Genomic DNA, 20,859 nt, shown 5'->3' with positions numbered 1-20,859 from the left:
GAATTTCCTAATTGGCACACAAAAATCTGTGGCAAATGACGCAGGAATATTGTGGCAAAAATGTCGAGAGGCTGTGAATTCATTTCGCTTACATCGTTTACCTAACAAATAATATTGTTAAAGTTCCCCTATATAAATTAAATTCCAGCAATTATGTAATATTTAATTTGGCAATTTGGCATTGAGTTGCTTAAAAATGGATGTTGCAAGAGCTTAAAGTGTATTTCTACTTAAAGTTAGCTCAAGTCCTTGGTCTCAATTTACGTTGAGAACTTATTGAAAATGCAAAATAAATACATATATGCTTTATGCTTATTAAAATGTATATACATATACGTATACATGTTCATTCAATAGTTTACCCCTTCCTTGGCGGTTTTTTTATTCTTCCTTCGGTAAATCCAATTCGCTAGCATATCACAATTGCACTGCAAAGTTCCTCCTCGTACAAAGTACAAATAGAGCAACAGGAATGGATAAAAAAAGAAATGTAATCCTCCGAAAACCAGATCGTTATCCCCCAGACCGCCGCCCATGCAAATTGGCCGCAGGCATTGGCGCAAAAATTGATATGCATATAACCTGAACAAGCATGTAGACACTATACACATACACATGTAATATATATATAGGAGGTCTACCAACATATTTCTATATATGTTTATATGCTATTTGTTATGCACTTTGGCGGGTTGGTGGCCAAAAAAGTATAGCCCGTTTTTTATATTCGACTTTAATTCAATTGTCGGTCACCTTTTTTGAACAAATCTGATGAAAAGCTGTTTTCAGCCGTTTTTTGTCGATTCCTTGCATTATTTTGGCAAAAACCATAAAAATACTTGTTCGAATATGCAATGTCATACATCGTTGAATTCATCGTGAAATTTCCAATTGATTGGTATTCAAACCTTGAAAAGTAAATTTTTTTGATTTTATTACAAGTTTAATTTAATTTTATTGAAGATATTACAAAAATTCCGTTAAAAGAAATGTATTTTTCACAAAGTTGTTTTTCGCTATTTTCCATCCAAAATTAATCCGTTTTTTTTATCAGAACATTGAAAATAATTATCGTTCGTTTTTGTAATAAGCTGCCTAATAATGTCATTTATTTAGTTGTGTGACCACTCTTGGCCACTATTGTTTCTATAAAAATCTTGTCATAATTTTTTTTGCCCAAAAATTTTAAGTTAACATTATTTTCTAGGGAACTAAAAAAAAATGTCATTAGTTTTATTTTCAAATATATTTTGAGAGAGGGCTCTTAAGCTTATGTAACGCACTGTCGGCATGCAGACATAGAATTGATTAAACAAATATTTGCATTTGCCTGTGGTCCTTGGAGTCCCTCCATCCCCCTACCCCGCAACCACTTCTACGTCCCTGATCTTCATTTTTATTTCATGTTTTGAGTTTCTGCTGTTGTTGTTTGTGACGTCGTGTTGTCGTGTGACAAATCCTTGCAATTACCGTAATGCCAGCGGCCTTGAATTGAAGGCTTAATGGGCGTGGCATGTGGGTGGAGAAGGGCTGTATCTGTGTGGATAGGATGAAAAAGTGGTCATACATATGCATGAATTTACATGATGGACATATGTTGGAAGGCAGTTCCTGGAACTTGGTCATTTGATTGCAATTGTGTGTGGGTGTCCCTTTATTTATGAATTCCAGATGTGGTTTATATTCTGCACCAATTCTGCACCATCCCTTGCTCCTCTGGCTCAACATTCGTTTTCCCTTCACCCAGGCTGACATGCCTTTCTATCTGTTTACCCCCCCTTGAATTAAAAGTGTGTATGTGGCTATTCAAGAGAATTTTAATTTTAACTCTGAATACTAAGTAGCTGAGCTCTGGATTTGCATGGCCTACGAAGGAGGAGATCACACATGGCATTTACACAAGTAGAAACAGTCAATATTCATTAATTAACTTGAATTTAAAGGTATATGACACACATTATTTAATTGTTGCATTCTTATTAGCATTCACCTTAATGTATATTTTTTTTTCTGCGCCAGCTAGGTAAAAAGATACCCCCCTGTTCTTCCTGTGCATTGTTCATTCGCTTCCTCTCGCCACGAATAATTGCACTTCCAAGCTGCTTTCCTTTCCTGAAGGCTGGGAATACGATGATGATTCGGCTCCCACAGTAACCAAACGATGGGATGGTCCTGCCTGTGACAGCAAACCGGAATGGTCTTCTTTGGGTGGTTGGAGTTAGGGACTCGGTGCTGGATGCGAACACCCACTGGGAATGGTGGATACCGGGTTTCGAGTTGCAAAACTCTGCGTCTGCTTTGCAAGCTGTTTCCCTTTCGGGTCGCCAGATGATGTACTTTTCCGCCTACCGTTTTTTGGCCATAAGTTTCCTATTTCTTCACTGGGCGGGCGGCCAACGGCATGTCGCCTTTGTTTTGCACCAGGGAATAGTATCTGAGGGGTCCAGAAATGTATAGCTGTATCTGTTGCTCTGTGTCCTGCTTTTTGTGTCCAGGTGACTGCTCGGACAGCTTGATTGATTTGTTGACTCCCTTGGCACTGCAGCTTCGGGGCATGTAAAATAATTCTACATTTTGTCCCCATTTCGATGCCGGCTGACCAAACCAAACGATGATGAACGGCCAAGATGCCTTGGCCTTTGGCAGTGGTAAAAATACTCAAATAATTCTCATTGAGCATAAGGGTATAAGGGTAACAGGATACGGTGCGTATATGTATATTCCTGCTCGTCTATCCGTCCGTATAAGAATCACTAAACTTAAGTTTGCCAATTATATAATGGAAAATAGGTGTACTATTTTACCGGGCAACTGTTGCCGCTCTCTTGGTTTTTTGGCTTTGTTAATGACCACGAAACAACATCCGGAGGAGAAAAGCTGTCCTGGTTGGTGGCCAGTGGCAAATGAAAAATGGCCACTCCAACTTTTGGACTGCGGTCCTTCCGTAGCAACATAAACAACACGGAAACTCCAGCAGCATCACAGGAGCAACATCCTCAAGAGGAGGTCGTCGCTTTGCTGCTTTGCCCATCGCCAAATTGGAAAATATGTGAGTGCTTTTTGATTTTGTTTGCCCTGGTGTTTTGCAATTTTCCTGCCATATTTCTTCGTGTTGCATCCACTCCGTCAGCGTCTTCGGTTGCCAGCTTTTTTCCCTCTTATTTTCGCCGCTGCTTTCCTTTTTGTGTTTACCATTTTCCACCGGCGTCTGCCCCAAGTCAAGTTAGTCGAGTTAGAAATTGGAAAATTGCACGGCAACCTGGACAGGTTTTTGCAACAAACGTGCCAAAGATGCAGCGAAATCTTTCATGGCACTCACGTTGAGCGTTGACAATGACAGCAACACCAAGTGCAGCACCAACACGAAAATACAAAAAAAAAAACAAAAAAAATAGGAACCGGAGGAATTGCAATAAAACTAGCTGACATTTTGATAACGAGCATCCCAAATGGCCAACGGCCAATGGCCAATGAAGATCCAATCTCACGGCATGCGAATTGAAAATTGAACACCCGTATAAATGGTGAACGGCTCTGAATGCCAGATGTGAAATTTTTACGGAAATTGCCTTAAAGAGTTAAATAAAAATGGAATTTATCTTGGAAATTAATTCGAAGAAGAATGCATTCCTTTCACGAAAAATAATACAAATTCAATCTTCAATATCAAATGCAATTTGTCTCCCCTTCCGTAACCACTATTCTCACACTTATTTTCGTGGAGACAATTGCAATGAGAGAAAAATATTTATTGCATCTGTCAAGTTTCATTTTCGCGAAATGCACTGCCCCCAAATACCTGATTTTAAATCAATATTAATCGGATCTATGTGGCTGTATGTGTATATATGTATATATTTCATTTACCTCTCCTACATATATTTTTGATAGCGATTTTCCAGCAGCTTTCCCCTTAGATTTCCCACGACTCCTCCTTTTAATGCCACCATTTTGTTCTCTAATTTGGCAGCCATCGACGTGCTTAGCAGTAAAAATATGCAACTGCAGGATTAGGAATGACTTTTACTCCAGATTGGACGGCTGGCGGGGGTTGGGGTGGTTGGTGATGGTGATGTTGATGGTGATGGTGGTGCCACAAAATACGGGGTATGAGAGTTGAATGGGGATGGGCGGAAAACTCTGGAGACAGCCATTGCCGGAGTGCCATTGAGAAGTTTCAAGTGCCGATGCGAGCGGCGTGCAAAAAGTTGGCTGCAGTTGCAGTTGCACTTGGCCCAAGTGGCGGGCGTGGTCATAAAACAAAAAGGAGGGCGCCGTCAGCCCGAAAAAAAAGGGGTCTAGGTGCACGCCCATCCACCTCTATATACACCTGAATCTTAGCTAGACATCGTTGTCATTGTCGTTAGCAAATATACGGCCAAAGGGGATCAAAGAGCGCTGCACGTTCAAAAAAAAAAAAAAAAAAGGTAAAAATAAATAATTGCAGTGGCACAGCCAAATGGGGGTCGTTGTATGTGTGTGTGAGGGGGGTTTGAAAAGGCGGGGTGGCGGGGGGTGATTGTACAGGCAAAGGACGAGGTCGCCGGATGCACAAGTATGCGTTTGCAGAAAAGGAAGGAAGTAACAAGGGATAGGGCTACCAAACGGGGGAAAAAAATCGGACAAAAATGAATTGGGCGCTGGCATTCGTTTTGAAAGTCAAATTCCCCATGCGATGATGAGGATGTTGATGGGGCGGCGAAAGGGGGGATCGCCGTGCCAGTGGGAAATGCGGGAAAAGTGGGAAAAACGCAAGCGCTAAGCCTCCTTAATGTCATTTGTCATCTTTTGGCCAAGTACCAGAAGGAGCTGCAGTCGGTTCTGTTTGCTATTATGCAAATATTATTTCGTGCCAAAAGCTGGTGGCGCCCTTCCTGATCCCCCCTCCCCCTCTCCCACCTCTCCCACAAGAGCGGCAGAAGAAGGGGCTTCGGGTGGAGGAGTCGTATTCCTGCTAACCATTTTTCTTGTATTTTCAATGGCAGGCGGTAGGAAATGGTCGTGGATGGAGTGATTAGGGTTGGTAAAAGCGGGAAAGCGCCATTTCCGGTGCCTTTGGCTCACTTCACTTGCATTTCATAATAAAGCAGTGAGAAGAGTTGGTGCTCAAGACAATCAAAATGAAAAACACAAAAAATAGACACTTGGCAGGAGCTTGGGTTGAAGGAAAACAAAAAGTAGATGAGCATCTCAAACTCATCGAAGTCATTCAACTTTTTCTCTTTTTATCGACAACGCACTGGGTACGGCAACAAAAGCCTGTCAAAGCCATTGGCATTAGAATCCCGACTGAAGTGGCCTTTTTCTTGGGCGCTGCAATTAGTTTCGTAAGCATTTTGCCTGCTGCTGCAATTCGTTTTTATTTTCGTCTGCAATGTGGAGCAAGTGTGGTTCTTGAGTTATCAGTATATTGCGCATACAAAAGTACACTTGTCCGACAGAGAATAGGAAATTGATTCGAACTCCGGATTCCGAACTGGCAATGTTGGAATGAATTGACGTGAAATGGAACGTGACCAAATTTGGCCACATGTCAATATGCTAATGATGCTGTGCGGTGCAGGTCAGATGCTGCCCGTCTTCCAGAGCCCTTTTCTCCAAGTAGTTTGCACTATTGTTTTCGGCCTTTGAAACGGCACGGCCACATCGTCTGCGTGAAAAGGCTTTAAGCAAATGGAATGGCCACAGAAATGGGACATGTGGTGGAGCAAGGCCTCTTAGGGAGGCGCAGGCAAAGGGGTTGAGAAGAGGATTCTAAGGGGTAAAGTGGGTAGAAAGGGGTAGAGAGAGGAGAATGGAGAAAGCGGACATTTCCATTGCCAGGGCCATGTTGTGTAATTGGCGGCCCGAATCGAATTGAAACGGGAAATGGCAAATAAATTGAATGAAACGTGTAACGCACTCCCCACTGGGAGTTGGACAAGGAGAACGGGGAGGGAGAGAGAACGAGAGAGAGGCAGAGGGAATGCGAGAGAAAGAGAGGGAGCACAGGTGAACGAGAGGGCGTGGCCTGCTGTTGACCGCAAAGTGGCGTTTCCCTTTCCACATCCGCTTTTCTCACCCACTCCTCACACCCCATTCCCCATCCGCTTCCGCTTCCAACCAGGGCCATTAAATATTTACCAACAGCACACGAAGATCACAGCGGGGCGGGAAATTCATTGCATTCTGCATTTGGAAACATCAGGAAAAACGCTAAGTGACTGCAATTCTATCAATATAAACTCTATAAGAGATGCGTTTTGAGTAACAAACTAATGTATGGACTTGCTTGAATTTGTTTTTTGTAATATTTTATGCAAATCCGCTTTTAACTGAATGTCAAAGCATTTGCCTAACTTCCTTTTTCTTGAAATCCTCCTCGGAAATCCTCATAAAGTTGACTGTTCATGGGGTTTCCCTCCCATTTCTTTTATATTTCTTTTTTTTTTTAATACCAGCAGATGTTACCCCCTTCCCTTTCCGCGTTTTTCTTTTTTAAATAACTTTCTTCGTGCACTTCTTATTTTTTTCCAACCCATTGTTTTCGAGGACAGTGGGGAAAATGCAGAGACGGTGGCACCATGCCAGCTGAAAGGCAACAAAATCAACAAAGGAGCGGCGAGCAGATAAAGAATTAATTTTGCACAAATACGCTTACATGCTGCGTAATAGTCGAGCGGCAGTTTGCACTTTTCGCCCGATCTTTGCGACTCCAACTATATATATACATTTATATCCTATTCTATACATGGGTGGAAACATGGTTGTGTGTGTGGGGGGGTGGGGGTGGGAGCATGGGGGCCATGCAAATAAAAGGATAATGGAAAAAGGCGGGGGGAAATTTGTCTGGTTTTGTGCATTAAGCGTAAGCTGCAACAAATGACAGGGGGTCGCGGGCTTCGGAAATAGTGGGGGAAATCCAAGGGAAATGTGGAAAACGGGGAAATGCGAACAATGGGAACTCAGCCAAAGTCCCGCAGGACAATGACAATTTGCGGGCGTTGACAGTTGCCCAAAAAGCATAAAAAAGAAATAGTGTTTCATTGTGCATATGTGCACAGCCAGAAAATATGTGTTTCTATCAAAACTTGTAAGTTCAAAAACTTAATGCAAACTTAAAAAAACTTAAATGCATCCTATGCATTCTGTTGAATGTTTTTCTTCGACATTAACAAAAATTTTGCTATTATTTTTGCTATTATACATTTCATATAGTGAATATGTATTTTGAAGTGCGTTTCAGTGTGTCGCAATTGAATTCGCATTCCATAGAGAGAGAGAGAGAAACGTCTCTTCCGTCAAGGCAACTTTGGTCCTTGTAGCTAATCCAATTTACCTTAATTAACCTGCTGAATATTTCATTAATCAAACATTCCCGCACACCCACACACACACCCGCACTCACTTATCTATTTCAATTAGGCTGCCCTGACATTTTTACACCCTGTTAGCAAGCATATAAAAATCCCTTCCTTTTTTTCGTATTTCAATATCTTGCATTTCACTCTGCACTCTGTTGTATTTGTTGTTTGGCAAAGGCTTCTAATTACTCACCGCAATTGACACGCCCACCGTGCGCCCCCTTAACTAACTGGTTGACTGACTTAATTACAAATTGCATTATTTATCGAGCGTCAAAGTTCGTCAAACTGCAGAGCCCGAAGGACGCCGAACACGAGGGGGTCTGCAAAGCATCCTGAAGCTCGAGGATAATCGACAATTGAATGTGTGGCAGGTGGGATAGATTTTTCAATAAAATAGGTGTGCGGTATGGTGAAAAAAGATTAAGCTTTAATCGACACGATTTAGTGGTTTGTGATAACTTTTTGAAAATGCTTTTCACAGCATTGAGCTGGAAATTATGAATTCATAAATTTGTTAGTTTGTTTTAAACTTACGTTGCACATTTATTGCACAATTTTGCCTCGTTATTAAGAATGTTTAATATTTTATGTTCCACATTTTTTGGTGGGGTGCAAGTATTTGTACATATGTATGCGAAGAAGGTATCTCTCGGTTCAAAGTATACATAAATCATGTGGTATTCAACAAACCACTGGTATTTTTGGATATCCACTCGGAAATCCTTTCGAATTTATGTCACCTGGTCAGTTGTTGCTTTCTGGGTCTCTCTATCCGCCCGTTCATCCTTTATGGCGGCACCTTTGTGTCGTGTGGTTGGTGGTGCAGTTGGGTGGTGCAGGTGGCGGCTGGTGGCTGCCCCGGAGGTGGGTGCTGAAAAGTATGCTACGCTCTGCGCACATGGCACATAATTGAGTGACAACGTGGTCTGAAACATTTGCCAGGCGGACACCGTCAAGTGCTGGCCAGCCAAAAGGGGTGGCTCGGTGGTTGGGTGGCTCAGCGGTTGAGTGGGTGGTGGGGTGGTGGGATGCTTGGGTGGTTGGGGCTGGCTTGCTTGGCAGCTGATGCAGGGCATTTGAATTTGTAATGAAATTACACACAGACAGAGACGCAGTGCTAGAGAGATGCTATATATCCGTATATATGTACGTATAGCGACTATACAACACCTGCTGGCTGTCTATCTAGCCTTCTCTTTCGTTCCATCTCTGTCGCTGTCTCTGTCTCTATCTCTGTCCCTGCCTCGGTGGAGCAACTGTTAATTGTGGCCATAATTAAGGTGACCCCGAACCAGTTGGCCATACGCAAAACGTGACGAGCTCATTAATTTTATATGCTTTATTTGCCCCCCAACTGTCCTGCTCTGTCCTGCAACATTGCCCTCGCTCTATTTGCGTTCCTCATTTTCTTATTTTTTTTCGTGGGAGTGCTATCTTTGTCGCTCTATCGTTCCGTCTCGATCCGAGTCCAAATTCAGTTTACTTCTTCCTTGCCTTTTTGTGTGTGTGTGTGTGTGTGTGTTGATTTAAAACCCAGATGCAGATGTAAATGCAGATGCAGATGCAGATACATTTGCGGGGTAGATGAGAACGACAGATGATGATGGTGATGATGACTTCGGGACGTTGTTAGCGCTGTTGCTGCCACTTCGGTGCTTTATGTCATTGCTGGTTAAGCGATGCGTCTAATTTGCAGCTGCTGCCGAAGCTGGACGGACCTCCTCCAAGGCACTACCAATTCCTATTACCCTCACCTACACCTACGCCCGCCACGCCCACTTTTTCCGGGCGAAAATTTACATTTTGTGCAGCGTGCAACAAAGTGTAAGAAAGAAGGTGAGAATAGCGGGTGGCGAAAATAGGATTATAAGAGGTGCAGAGAAAGAAAAAAGACGCAAATTCAAATTGGAGTACATGGCATTGGAGTACAAACGTGATTTCATATTTGTACTTTTTATCATGCGTAAATGCACCACATCCAATCTAAAGCAGTGTACGTAATTTTACCTAATTTATTTTCTCGATTTTAGCATCAGTACAATCATAAGAACTTGGTGTACATATGTGGCAGCTCATCTGCAATTATGAACTGCTTGGAAAATGAGAGTGTGGAAAATCACACACAAACACACATACAATTGGTGGTAGTCGGTGCCAAATTGTTTGCATTTACTTTGGCTTTGGGTTTTAGTCCTGGTTTTTGGTCCTGGCAAATAGCAAATGGCGGTGGGTGCCTGTTGACTGCCACCTGGATGCCTGGATGCCAGGATGCCAGGATGCCAGGATAGCAGTATCCTTTAATGCTGGATGCTGGGTGCTGGATGTCGTGGTGTTGCCTCTCTAACCGCGTTGCTCGTTAATTTTGCAGCATTTCCGCTAGCAATTTTCAGGCAACTCCCGTCGCCACTTCTTCCTGTGCGTCGTCCTTGTTGTTGGGGTTGCTCTTCATGTTGTTGTTGTTGTTGTTGCTATTGCTGTTGTTGCCAGCAACCGGAAATGCAGGAAACGGATATTACACGCTCCAAAAAGCTCACAGCAGTGGGAGGGGGTTGCGGAAGGAAAAGGAGCTGTGTCGGTGGGTATAACTTGAATAATATGAAAGAGATATGACTTTTGATGACAACGTAGATGGCGGCGGCTGCTGCTGCTGCTGCTGCTACTCTGCGCTGCTGTTGCAATTTGATGCATTTTCTGTGTTTAGACAGCTGCCCCCAAAAGTTGTCCTTAGCGCCTGGCACTCACCTTTTCTTTTTGGCCCTGCATTTCCTTTATCTACCTGCGTGCTTTTTCGCGCTCTTCCCTGCCATTTTCCCCGCCCGGCTTTTCTGATTTTCCCGTGCAACTGCAACTGGAAACGCAATTGGAGCGTGCAAAAAGGAAAAATGAGCCAAGGAACGCGAACGAGGCGCTTTAATTGCTTAGCCCGTGGAATTGTTGTCTCGTTTTTCCATTTTGGCCGCACTCTTTTTTCTTTGCCGGCTGGCTGGGATTTTCCTTTCTGGTTGTTCAATTGTTGGGAAAATGAAATTATTGCAAGCCAGCTGAAATTGGGAAAAGTGGGTCACAGTTAAAAAAAAAGAAGAGGATTTTGCCCAAGATGAATTGACTTTCCCCAACCAAAATAGAAAACAAATTTGGACTTTTTTTTTGTAAGATTTCATTGTTTTTGTTTGGTTTTATTTTGTATTTTTTACTCTTCTGGTTTTCTTTTTCATTTTTCGATTTTCTTTATTGAACATAATAATTTGGTTTGTTTCGGTTTCGTTTTTGTTACTTTTTTGTTTTTGTTTTTAATGCTTGCTCACTTTCGCTTGTTAAATTTGTAGCTTAAATTTAATTTGAAATTTTTTCTTCAACGCTTTTTCAACGCGCGACCTTTAATTACTTCCATGCAATTTGAATTTTATTTCTGTTTAATTATTATTAGTTGTGTACGTTTTCGTTTTCATAGGGGGAGGGGAACGGGTAGGGGGAATGTGGTGTGAGTGTGTTCTTCGTGTGTAAACTTATTTCGTTAGAATTGTAGCGTATTTTAAATTTAATTTTAATATGCATAAATTGTTTGCCCTTCGCCCCGCGCTAGCTAACCTTTTGACCTCTCTTTTCTACCGCTCTATCGCTTTATCTTTTCCCGCCTTTGTTTATTATTTAATGTGTTTAATTTTCGCTTGCTTTTATCAATTTCAACGCAGGCATTTTGCAAAAAAAAAAATACTTCTTTATTTATATATATCTATATATATAAATTGTTTGTTGTTTAGCAATATTAATGAACATTTATTTCGTAGCTTTATCTCTTTATGTATTTTGTATTTTGTAATTTGTATTTTGTATTTTGCATTTTGTAATTTGTAATTTTTGTTAGTACTTTGTATTTCGTATTTTGCTGTCTTTTGCTTTTGTTGCTGCTGCTGAATAGATTAAATTGTTGTTTTTGGCTCTCATTTGTTTGTTAGTCTGCTATTTAACAATGTTGACAAAATATATACAACATGTATATCTATATATATTTCGATTTCGATTGAGTGTGTATGTGTTTGTGTGTGTTTACGTATGTTACGTGTGTCTTTGTGTATTGTGTGTTGTGTGCCTGTCTTTTAGCTTTAACTTTGCCTGCGATTTTCGGGTTTATTCTCTAATTTTAAAATGCCTACCTCCGCCTGTGTAAATAATTATATGAAATAATTCTTGCCCGTGCATGAGTAAATTCTTAAATATTTTTTGTTCGTTTCTTATTTTTGCTTTTTTTGGTATTTTTTCTTCATTTATAACTTGACTTTTTGTAAAGTTTTCGTTTTGTATAAATTTAAAATTGTCAGCCATTTTTGTTGTTTGTCTTTTGTTAATAAAAACGTTATGTAAATTATTTATATTTATGTTATATTTAATACGACTACCGTCTCCAACTTTTCATCCTCGCTAAGTTCTATAAAAAGTGCGTAATTAAAAATTGTTGGCGTCCGCAGTTAATATTCAAATATTCGGTATCATTTCAGTTAATGGCTAAACTTTTTATCCCATTTCCTATATAGATACACACTGATGTGTGCATAAAAAAAATTTTAGTTACTGCTCCGAGATTGAAAGTTTTCCGGCTCGACTTTTTCATCGAGTTCAAGTTTTCCGCTTTCGCTTGATTGCGTTTCCTTTAATTTGATTTGATTTGAATTCCTTTCGTCCTCCCTTTCCGTTCGAATGCTTTATTTCCGGTTTTTGTAGTGGGCTTTAAAAATACATTACTCTTAGGACAGTTCTCCATGGATTTATGTACAACATTTAAATTACTAATAGTTGTAAATTTTATTCGTCAGTTTCATTTTGCACCGGTATTTAATTAACTCTCGTGGACACAACACAACCAAAAAAAATTAAAAAACCCTCAAACTTTAAACGAACTGTTTGCTTTTCGCGTGTATTATTATTAAATGTTTATTTAATTTTTGAATTTGCCTGGCTCCTTGTTTTTCGTTTTTTATATGCCGTTTTAGCTGCTATTTGCATAATGCTTCTTAAATATGTACACACAGAGAGTGGAAAAATCGAGTCGGTTTTAAAAGCGAATTAGGTTTTTCTGTTTTAAGTGAATAAATGTGAAATGTTTAAGTCCTAAGAAAAAAAAAACAAAGAAAAACGGACACAGGGATGGATGCGAATAAATCGAAAATCAGCTGTCCTATCTTATTTTCATCGAGCACAAAATCTAATCGGACAAGACACAACAATAAAGCTGGAGAAACGTCCGTTTCCCCATAGTTTTATACTTGGAAAACAGGATTTATCTCCAGCTCCACACAACATATACATACATTTACGATACCTATATATTTGGGTTTCAAAATTTTGTCTTTGCGGGAGGGTTTCTTTTAGCTGGACTTGATTCAATTTGTATCGCTTTTGCGCTTTTACAACCGAATGTGTTCGTTTCTAGCCATAAACTCTATATATACTTGAAGTATGGTTATAGTAATTGCCTTAGCTCTCGATTTTATATACAAATCTAATCGGTAAGTGCCAGAATGGTGCGCCATGGATGGATTGTTTGGTTTTTGAATTCTTTTTGGTTTGCGAATCGCTTGGGAAAATCAAAGGCAGAATCTGCGGTCAATATATATATATATATATGTATATGTATATATATACATATTTATATCGATATATACATATATAAAAAACCTCAGCCTCATTGATTGGTTTTGTTTCGAGGAAGCCAATTTTGCATTTTTACGGGGGTCATGATGTTAAGGGGTAGTAGGCTAATTTTTGGACGCAATTGAAAATTTTCTCACTTTTACTTAATGCATAGAGCTTAAAAAATATGAAGAACAAACAACTGAAAAGGATACAAAAAATAAGGAAAGGAATAAGTACATAAAACCAATATACAGATCATATTTTTATATCGATTGTATTTATTTGCTTTCGCTCTCGTTTCGAAATTAGCGTGCGGTGCAGCATGGCGTATGCGTGATATTTGTGGAACGAGAACGAGAACGAAAAACGAAATCGCTGCCTTTCGCTTGAATAAGTTTTGCATATTCCGCTTCCGCTGGCGGATAAATATATATATATCTATATATATAAAAAATTCTTTTTATATATGCTCGTTTGTTCTTTTTGTATATTTATTATTTTCTGTGGCTCTCAGCAGTGTTGATAATTTAGTTGTTGTTTAGATTTTAGTTAGCATTTTTTTTGGAGTTAAGTTGAGTGTGTTAGTTTTGCTACAAATACATATGCGTGTGTGTACTAAAATATCTCGTATCCGCTGCTTGCATCTCTTCCGTTTCCTGTTTCTTCTGCCCTTCTCCATCCGCTCCATTTATCAGCTTTATTGCCTTGGCATTGTCCTTGCTTGGTTACCTTGTGTGTGTTTATTGAATGTCTGTATTTGAAGAGTGTGTGTGTGTATGTGGGTGTGTCACAAAGAACTAACGCTATAATTAAAAATTGGCTTTCTGCTTTCTCTACCATTTTCTCCTTTTTTGGCCGCTTAGTTTCATTATTTTCTCCCTTTATTTTTGCGTTGCGCAGCGTTTCGTTTGGTTTTGTTTAAATTTTTATGAGAACTTTTCTACGTTGGTATTATAATGCATGTGGAATTAGCTTTAGGTTGATTTACTTTTAGATTTATTAACTGCTTATTGCGTTTTATAAACACTAACTTCATTTGACTTATTTCAACTACTTACTTAAGCCGCCAGCTTCTTTCTCCTCCTCCTCCTCATTCATCACTTTCTACTTGTTTTGCCTTTGCATTTGCTTCTGCCCACCTCCATTTTGCCATAACTTAACATACATTTCGTTAACTCTAGTAAAAAAAATCTTCGCATCTTCTGTTCTGTTCCGTTCTCTTTTTTTTGTTGTTACTTTTTTTTTTTTGACTGGCTTTCATTGGCCAAACACACACTAATGCACAATTAATACTAGACAAAAAAAAAAACATAGTTTTGCTTACTAGCCTAGAGTTGTAAAGGTCTGTATAGAAAAAAACCGATTCGCCCTTCTTGCGCCGTTTTTTTTTGTTGTAAGTACTTTGTAGTTGCTTTGCCTTCGTTTTTATGTTTTATTTCCGTTTCTGTTTCACTTGCGCTTCCTTGGCCTCTGTTAACTGGCGAGTCGTGGGTTATTGGAATGTCCAAGTGTCCAAACTTAGTAGCGCTGCTGGTACTCGTGGTGCCAGCGGTTGAAGTCGATGTGGAATACTATGATCGAGCCCGTCGAAAGACCGGCCAGAAGGTATCTACATTAGAGCAGAAAATGGAAGAAGGGGAAGTGGAATGGTCGGGGGAATTAATTAACATATTAAACCGATTTTGAATAAACTTTCTACAACAATTATGCTCTGATAATGTATTGGGTGAATTGGTATGGAGTGAGTTTGAAGAGACTGTTGCATTTCACTTACTTCTGATCGTGGGTGAGGGCCAAAGATCGGATGCCCGCGTTGCAGGCGGGGAAGGCATAAAGTGGTGCTAGGTTGAAGGTGCGCCACACCTCCACGATGCCGCGATCACCGGCGGTCATCAGGTATTCACCATCGCGCGACAGTAGCATGCACTGAAAATAGCAATAAAATCAAGGTTTATTCATGAAATCAGTAATTTATTAATGGTTCGACGGTTGTGGTTCGACGGTTGTGGTTCGACGGTTGTGGTTCGACGGTTGTGGTTGTTTTGGAAAATGTTCGATTTCGAAAACATGTAAATATATTGAAACAGAAAAGAACTAACCTGTAGATTGTCGTTGTGCGTCTCGTGGCGCAGTTTCTTGCCATTGATGGTGTAGGCGGCCACGTTGCCCTTATCGTAGTTGATGACAATGAAGCCCTCGCGGGACATGGTTATCAGTTCCGGGGAATGGAACTCCGCGGGTGGATCCAGCGAGCGCAGTAGGTCACCAAAAGTGGTATGGATAAGTACGGGTCCATCTGAAGAGAGATTGCACGTTGGCGCTATTCTTTCTCACAACAGTTCACAATAGAAATACTTACTTGATGATCCGGAGACAACCAGACCCAACTCGGCACTAATCACCACCGATGTCACCGCCTGTTCGTGACCCGTCAAGGTGGCCCGAGGTGTGGGCACATCGCCCTCGCCCACAATGCTCTGAGTTCGGGCATTCCAATGCCACAGGAGCACCGTGCAGTCCGCCGAACCGGAGGCGATGTAGCAGTCTGAGGTGATGTTGCACTCGGAACGTGCCATGCACGTCACCACTCCAAAGTGACCGAATACAATCTGCACGATTTTCGCTGCAATAATAAAAACAAATAAAACAATTTGGATGTTATAAAGTAGCTTTTTTAAGTTGGTTGCTTAAATGAACCAATAGAGCGTCATGCTAATCGCAACTAACCCGTTTCAGTGGCAAAGACCCGGAAACTGTTGTCCCAGAATCCACAGGCGATTAGAAACCGACTGTCCACTGTGGTAACAAAGCAGTTGGAGCGTATCTTGAGCATCTGGCTAAAGTTATCGCCCAAATGACGTCGGCTGGCCGCATTGCTATTGTTGTTGGTGCCATGAACAGCTGAGAAAGACAATTAATCGGTAACACTTTGTCAGGAAGGGCGTATGACCTAGTTTAACTCACCCAGAACCGGATCGATGGTCAGTGGTTGATTGGAACCAGGCGATTGGGGCGATTCAGCGTAGCTGGGACTCTGGACGGAGGCGGTGTAGTTGCAGTTCCATCGATTCACCGCAAACTGATGACCCGCCGTTACCGTGACCACCGATGGCAACGACAATTGCGGATAGGTGTTGGCCGAAATGTGAATGACTGGTGAGTTCTGATAGAACTTAAGCATCTGGCAGAGATCCTCCGGCATCGCACTGAACATCATAGGCGATAGATGCATCGCAGAGCTGCGCGGCGGATGTGGTTCCATCAGCAGTTGACTAGGCGTTTGCCCAAAGTTACGGATTTGATTCTCGACCGCTTCGCGCATCACCGGATCTAAGACGCCATCCAAGTCGACGCTGCCCTCGTATGTCAAGTAGTAAAATACATTGGTTGCCCTAATGGCCTCGGGACCGCGTTGCTTGTAGCCAAAGATCAGATCGATCCACTGGTGTAGCTGGCAGGACACAAACTCCGACTCCAGTGCCATGCGATTGATGCGCACGAATTCCTCGGGGCTCTTGGCCCAGGGTGGTAGTTCAATATCATCAACGAGAGCACCATCCTCGCGATGACCCAGCCGATAGCCCGATGAGTTGTAGAACATTTCGGGCAGGAAATACCATTCTGGTATCAGTTCCTTCACATCCGACGTATCACGCTGGCAATTCTTCCAGGAGAGCGACACCGAGCTGAACAGTCTGTCCGGATAATCGAACTTGCCGCCCTGCAGGGCCAGGAACATGGTGGTAAACGGTTCCACGCGCACCAACCAGTTCAGCGTAAATGCTGCCGTGGAATAATGCGTGCCATAGTGGAAGGGCGGTATAGTGTCACTGTCCCAGCTCTCATAACGCTCCTCGAAATAGGCTCTGCGCGACGGGTTTAGTGCGCCAATCGGTTTCGACAGATCCCTGTAGTTCGACGGCAGGCTTAGATCCAAATCCTTGGACTCGTAGTTGGTCAGCACCCACGGAAAGATGGGATACTGATTTAGGTCGTTGTACGTCCTGCCGGCGATCGTGTTCAGGAACATTAGATACTCAAAGTTACTAATCTCGCGACGCTGCCACTTTTGGGTCATGTTCGAATTGCGCATCAATTGACGGGGCGACATCATTGAGGCCCTCCTCGTTTGCGGTATCCCGTACTTTATGCCCACTCCCACACGTGGCAGGGCCTTGATTACCTTCTTGACCGTATGCTGATCGGGAAAGGCAAACAGTATGGACGTACGGCTGGCCAAAAATATCTCGAGGGCCACATTCTGCAGGAGATAACGCCTCGAGAAGATGGCCCTCACTTCGGAGAAGTACCACTTGCCGTGCAAATGGTCGCAGTACTTTAGTACTTCACCATCGATTTTCTGGAACTCGGGATGCTCTTCATCCACCTCGAAGAACATTTCAGTGCTGGTTATTGAGACGGTGCCGGGTGCCACCAGTCCAGGGGCTATTAATCTCGCCTTGGTGCTGATATTGACGGGACCCGTGAGATCCAGGTCCAATTCCCGATCCTCAATCAAGAGCTCGGCATCGTCCAGTAGCTCACCATTGTGCTGACCCGATGGATGAGTCCGCGAGACGGCTATTTGGGTGTGGAACTCGTCGCGGGTCTGCAGGATGGCATCTTCGGGTCCACCATTCTCCAATGCCGCCTTCAGAGTGGCCTGTGGATGCGAGGATCCGCGCGGATTCTGCACCATTCGTTTTCGACGTCTGGCATCGTCCTCCCAGGCATCCAGTTTCCAGTAGGGACTCTTTTGCACTGCTCCAACGATGGCGCCACCACTGGATGTGGAGCTGGAATCGCCCCAGGCTCCGTGGCGATTGCACATGATGTTTCGCACCTTCTCTAGCAGGCGGCTGGCAATAACATTGTCCCTGCGACGGGCGGCGGTTATCAAGTGATCGCACATTCGCTCCTCCTCTCTTCGCTCCAAAAGGGTTTGGGCACATTGCGATTCAAAGTCCGCATGCTTGAGGACATCATCCGCTCGCATTCTATTAAGGATGAACTCTGCCTCATTGGCCACCCGCACAATGTGATCCTTCATAGCATGCGACAGCAGGCGACCCTCATTGATTAGCTCAATGAAGGCCAATCCTGCGTGTTTCTGTAGGCTGTTTTGCCACTCCTGGGAGCAGAGCAACATGACCAGCTCCACCACGGAATGCGAGTTCTTGAAGGTCGTCAGACCCTTGCCCTCCATCAGCAATTCCTGGCCATGGGAGCCGACTAGGGTTTTGGAAAGGAACGGAGCAAAGTCCACCATAATTTCACGGAGCAGCGGACACACTGGTCCCAATGCGATTTCCAGTTTCTGGGTGAGACTGGCCTCTCGCGAAGGTGTGGTGAGCGGCAACTGGGCAACCAAGGCGGGCGCCTTCATGGGCAACTCCTCGGGACGAGGACGCTGATTGGATGGAACGCCCTGGCCTTGTCCGGAATTCACGCCACTGGAACCAGCACCACCGTAACCATCAGGCACTCGCACCACCGAAATCTCCGAGTCCGGTTTGTCACCCCGCTCCGAATGACCAAGTGATCCATGTTGCTGCTGCTGACCAATAATCCCCGCCTGCTGCTGCTGTTGTTGTTGGTTGTGATGCGACTGATCGTGTTTGTCGGCTATAACATTACCTCCATTATCCACCAAACCCACAACTATTCCGGCACTTGCCGCCTGAACGGCAGCATCCTCGTTGAGATTCACATCCGTCCAACTTTCGTCGTTCGAGTGACTCGGTTTGTGGTCATCGATTAGGATCTCGCTGGATGACTCCACCTCGGGTACTTCGTTTTCCGTTGAGTTCATGTTCAAGGAGCCCACATCCGAATCCACGCTCTGGGATTTGGGTTTTAGAGGGGGAAATGAGATATGAAAATAAGTAGGCAATCAAAATATGCATGGACTTTGGTAGAAGAGCAATCAAATGGGTCCCCAATTTCGGACGTGGGTTTCCCTCTACTACACTTGGCAAAATAGTGTACACGTACGGCAATGAAGTTTGGAAAAGTTTAAAATTGTTTTCAAAGTGGGAACATGTTAAAGTAAAATTAATATATATGTGCTATAATATACACTTTTAGTTTATTTTACTTTTTAACCAACGTAGCTGGAAAAAAGGACTCTAATGTCATCGTTTTTATAACGATTTTCTAAACTTCATGCCTATAATACATTCAGTGCTACCTCACTCCTTCGCTTGTGGATGTGCGTGTGGGCGATTTGATGTGAGCAGTGTTTGCGAGGGTCTTGATGTATGCCTATCATTTGCACATTAATTATGCACATTGGACTATAAATCAAAATTCCCAAGCAGCACTGGCCCCGTCCGTCCGTTTTGTCAACACATGCATTTGTCATCAACTCGAACCCGGATCGTTACCTAACCCCCAATGCCTATCCGTTCGCTTTCCTGTTTTGCCTTCCAAAACTTCCCTTCTGTTTCCCCTGTTTATTCAACAACTGTCACTCATCGGCGTCCATGCCGGCGACAGTTTGTCAAGTGATTTGCATAAAAGTAGTCCAGATTCACTCGAATCCACTGATTTTGGTAGAATATAGGACATTAGGCAAGCGAAATGGAACGCACCGAAATGGAACCATGCGGAATGGTGCGGAATGAAACACACATGGCATATGACAAATTTTGTTAAGCGGCTGACAAATGTCAGCTGTCAGACACCAACGAGTGTCCGTTTGTCTGAATTTCGTCCGCTCAAAGGAGAACCAAACCATACTTTTATGGGGCGATTTTGGTGGGTTTTTTGTTTTTAGGGTGATTTTAGAGCTGCACAATAACCCCAAACCCCACACCAGCTGTTGCGTGTGGCATCAGATTGTCATCAACACGAAATCAATCGCCTTTGTTTGCCCTCGATTTCACGAGTGTTGCGGTGTCCGTATCCCTAGTTGAGCACCCAAAAATTCCCAATCCTCTGTCCCGTCCACGCAACCCCAAAACCAATGCCTCATTCCGGAGTCTCCAATCTTGTCAACTGTGATATATGCACGCATTCATTAAGGGGAGGTATACATATTAACGTGCACAGGGGGATGTCCTAAGAGCGAGAGAGAGGTAGCATTGCACTTAGCACTCACACGCACACACACAAATGACAGCTAATCACTGGCTGTGCATGTGTGTGTGAGTGAGTGAGTGAACGGGGGGGAATAAGTAATGCGAGTGTAGTAGTAGTTCATTAGGGTGTGCGGGTGTGGTGTGGGGTTTACGGTGGGCTCTCCGGGGTTTACCCCAAAAAAGCGATAAAAGCCAAGAAGTGCTCTATGTGAGAGTGAGCTTAAGTGTAAGAGTGTGTGTTTTACAGCCATGTATCACTAATTGCACAAGACATACGCAGACATTAACATATACAAACGCAAATGGGATAAATCACAAGCACTCACACACACAATGATGCATACTTTCGGCCGCCACAAGGTGGTTTTATCAGCACTTTGGGTGGTTGGGCGTGCATTTGCGACTCATTAAGTGCCCTGATTTGTCGGTGGAGATTACAAAATGAAACATGGATCCAACTTAATTGCAAGCTCATGGCCAAGAAATCAATGTAACACATTTAAATGTCAAATCCGAGCAAAATAGTGATTGGATAATATTAATGAATAAGTCATTACGTAAATGATTGACATAATGATCGTAAAGCATCAATTAGGGTTAAGGACAACGGTTGCTTGAAAATAACATAAAAAAAACTGTTTTTCAAAAGCATAAAGCCTATGTGATTGCCAGCCAACTAATATTTATGTAAAGCATTTTTTATTGCAATATGCAATCGAAATTTATGATATTAATTGCGTTTGGCAACGCTTCGAAAAATGTCAATAGAAGCAGCAAATACTGGCAGCCAAATTACAGAC

At 42.7% G+C, this 20,859-nt stretch overlaps 1 protein-coding gene across 3 annotated transcripts in view; it reads right to left on the bottom strand.

The window, feature by feature from the left end:
• Positions 1-12,746: 12,746 nt before the first annotated feature.
• LOC6551118 (neurobeachin) overlaps positions 12,747-20,859 on the bottom strand; it is a 65,076-nt gene continuing 56,963 nt past the window's right edge. For all 3 annotated transcript variants that reach the window (XM_026981982.1, XM_026981983.1, XM_015155511.2), the window contains 6 exons: positions 15,942-18,819; positions 15,705-15,878; positions 15,337-15,600; positions 15,077-15,273; positions 14,752-14,903; positions 12,747-14,586 (listed from right to left, as the gene is read on the bottom strand). In XM_026981982.1, the coding sequence (XP_026837783.1) occupies positions 14,496-14,586; positions 14,752-14,903; positions 15,077-15,273; positions 15,337-15,600; positions 15,705-15,878; positions 15,942-18,819 (3,756 nt within the window). In that variant the 3' untranslated portion in view covers positions 12,747-14,495. The remainder of the gene's footprint in view (positions 14,587-14,751; positions 14,904-15,076; positions 15,274-15,336; positions 15,601-15,704; positions 15,879-15,941; positions 18,820-20,859) is intronic.

This window comes from Drosophila erecta, unplaced genomic scaffold (genome assembly GCF_003286155.1).
Source record: "Drosophila erecta strain 14021-0224.00,06,07 unplaced genomic scaffold, DereRS2 tig00000126-arrow-pilon, whole genome shotgun sequence".
NCBI classification, from domain to species: Eukaryota; Metazoa; Arthropoda; class Insecta; order Diptera; family Drosophilidae; genus Drosophila; species Drosophila erecta.
The sequence above is the reverse complement of the archived record's forward strand: the minus strand, read 5'-3'. Positions and strand labels throughout refer to the sequence as shown.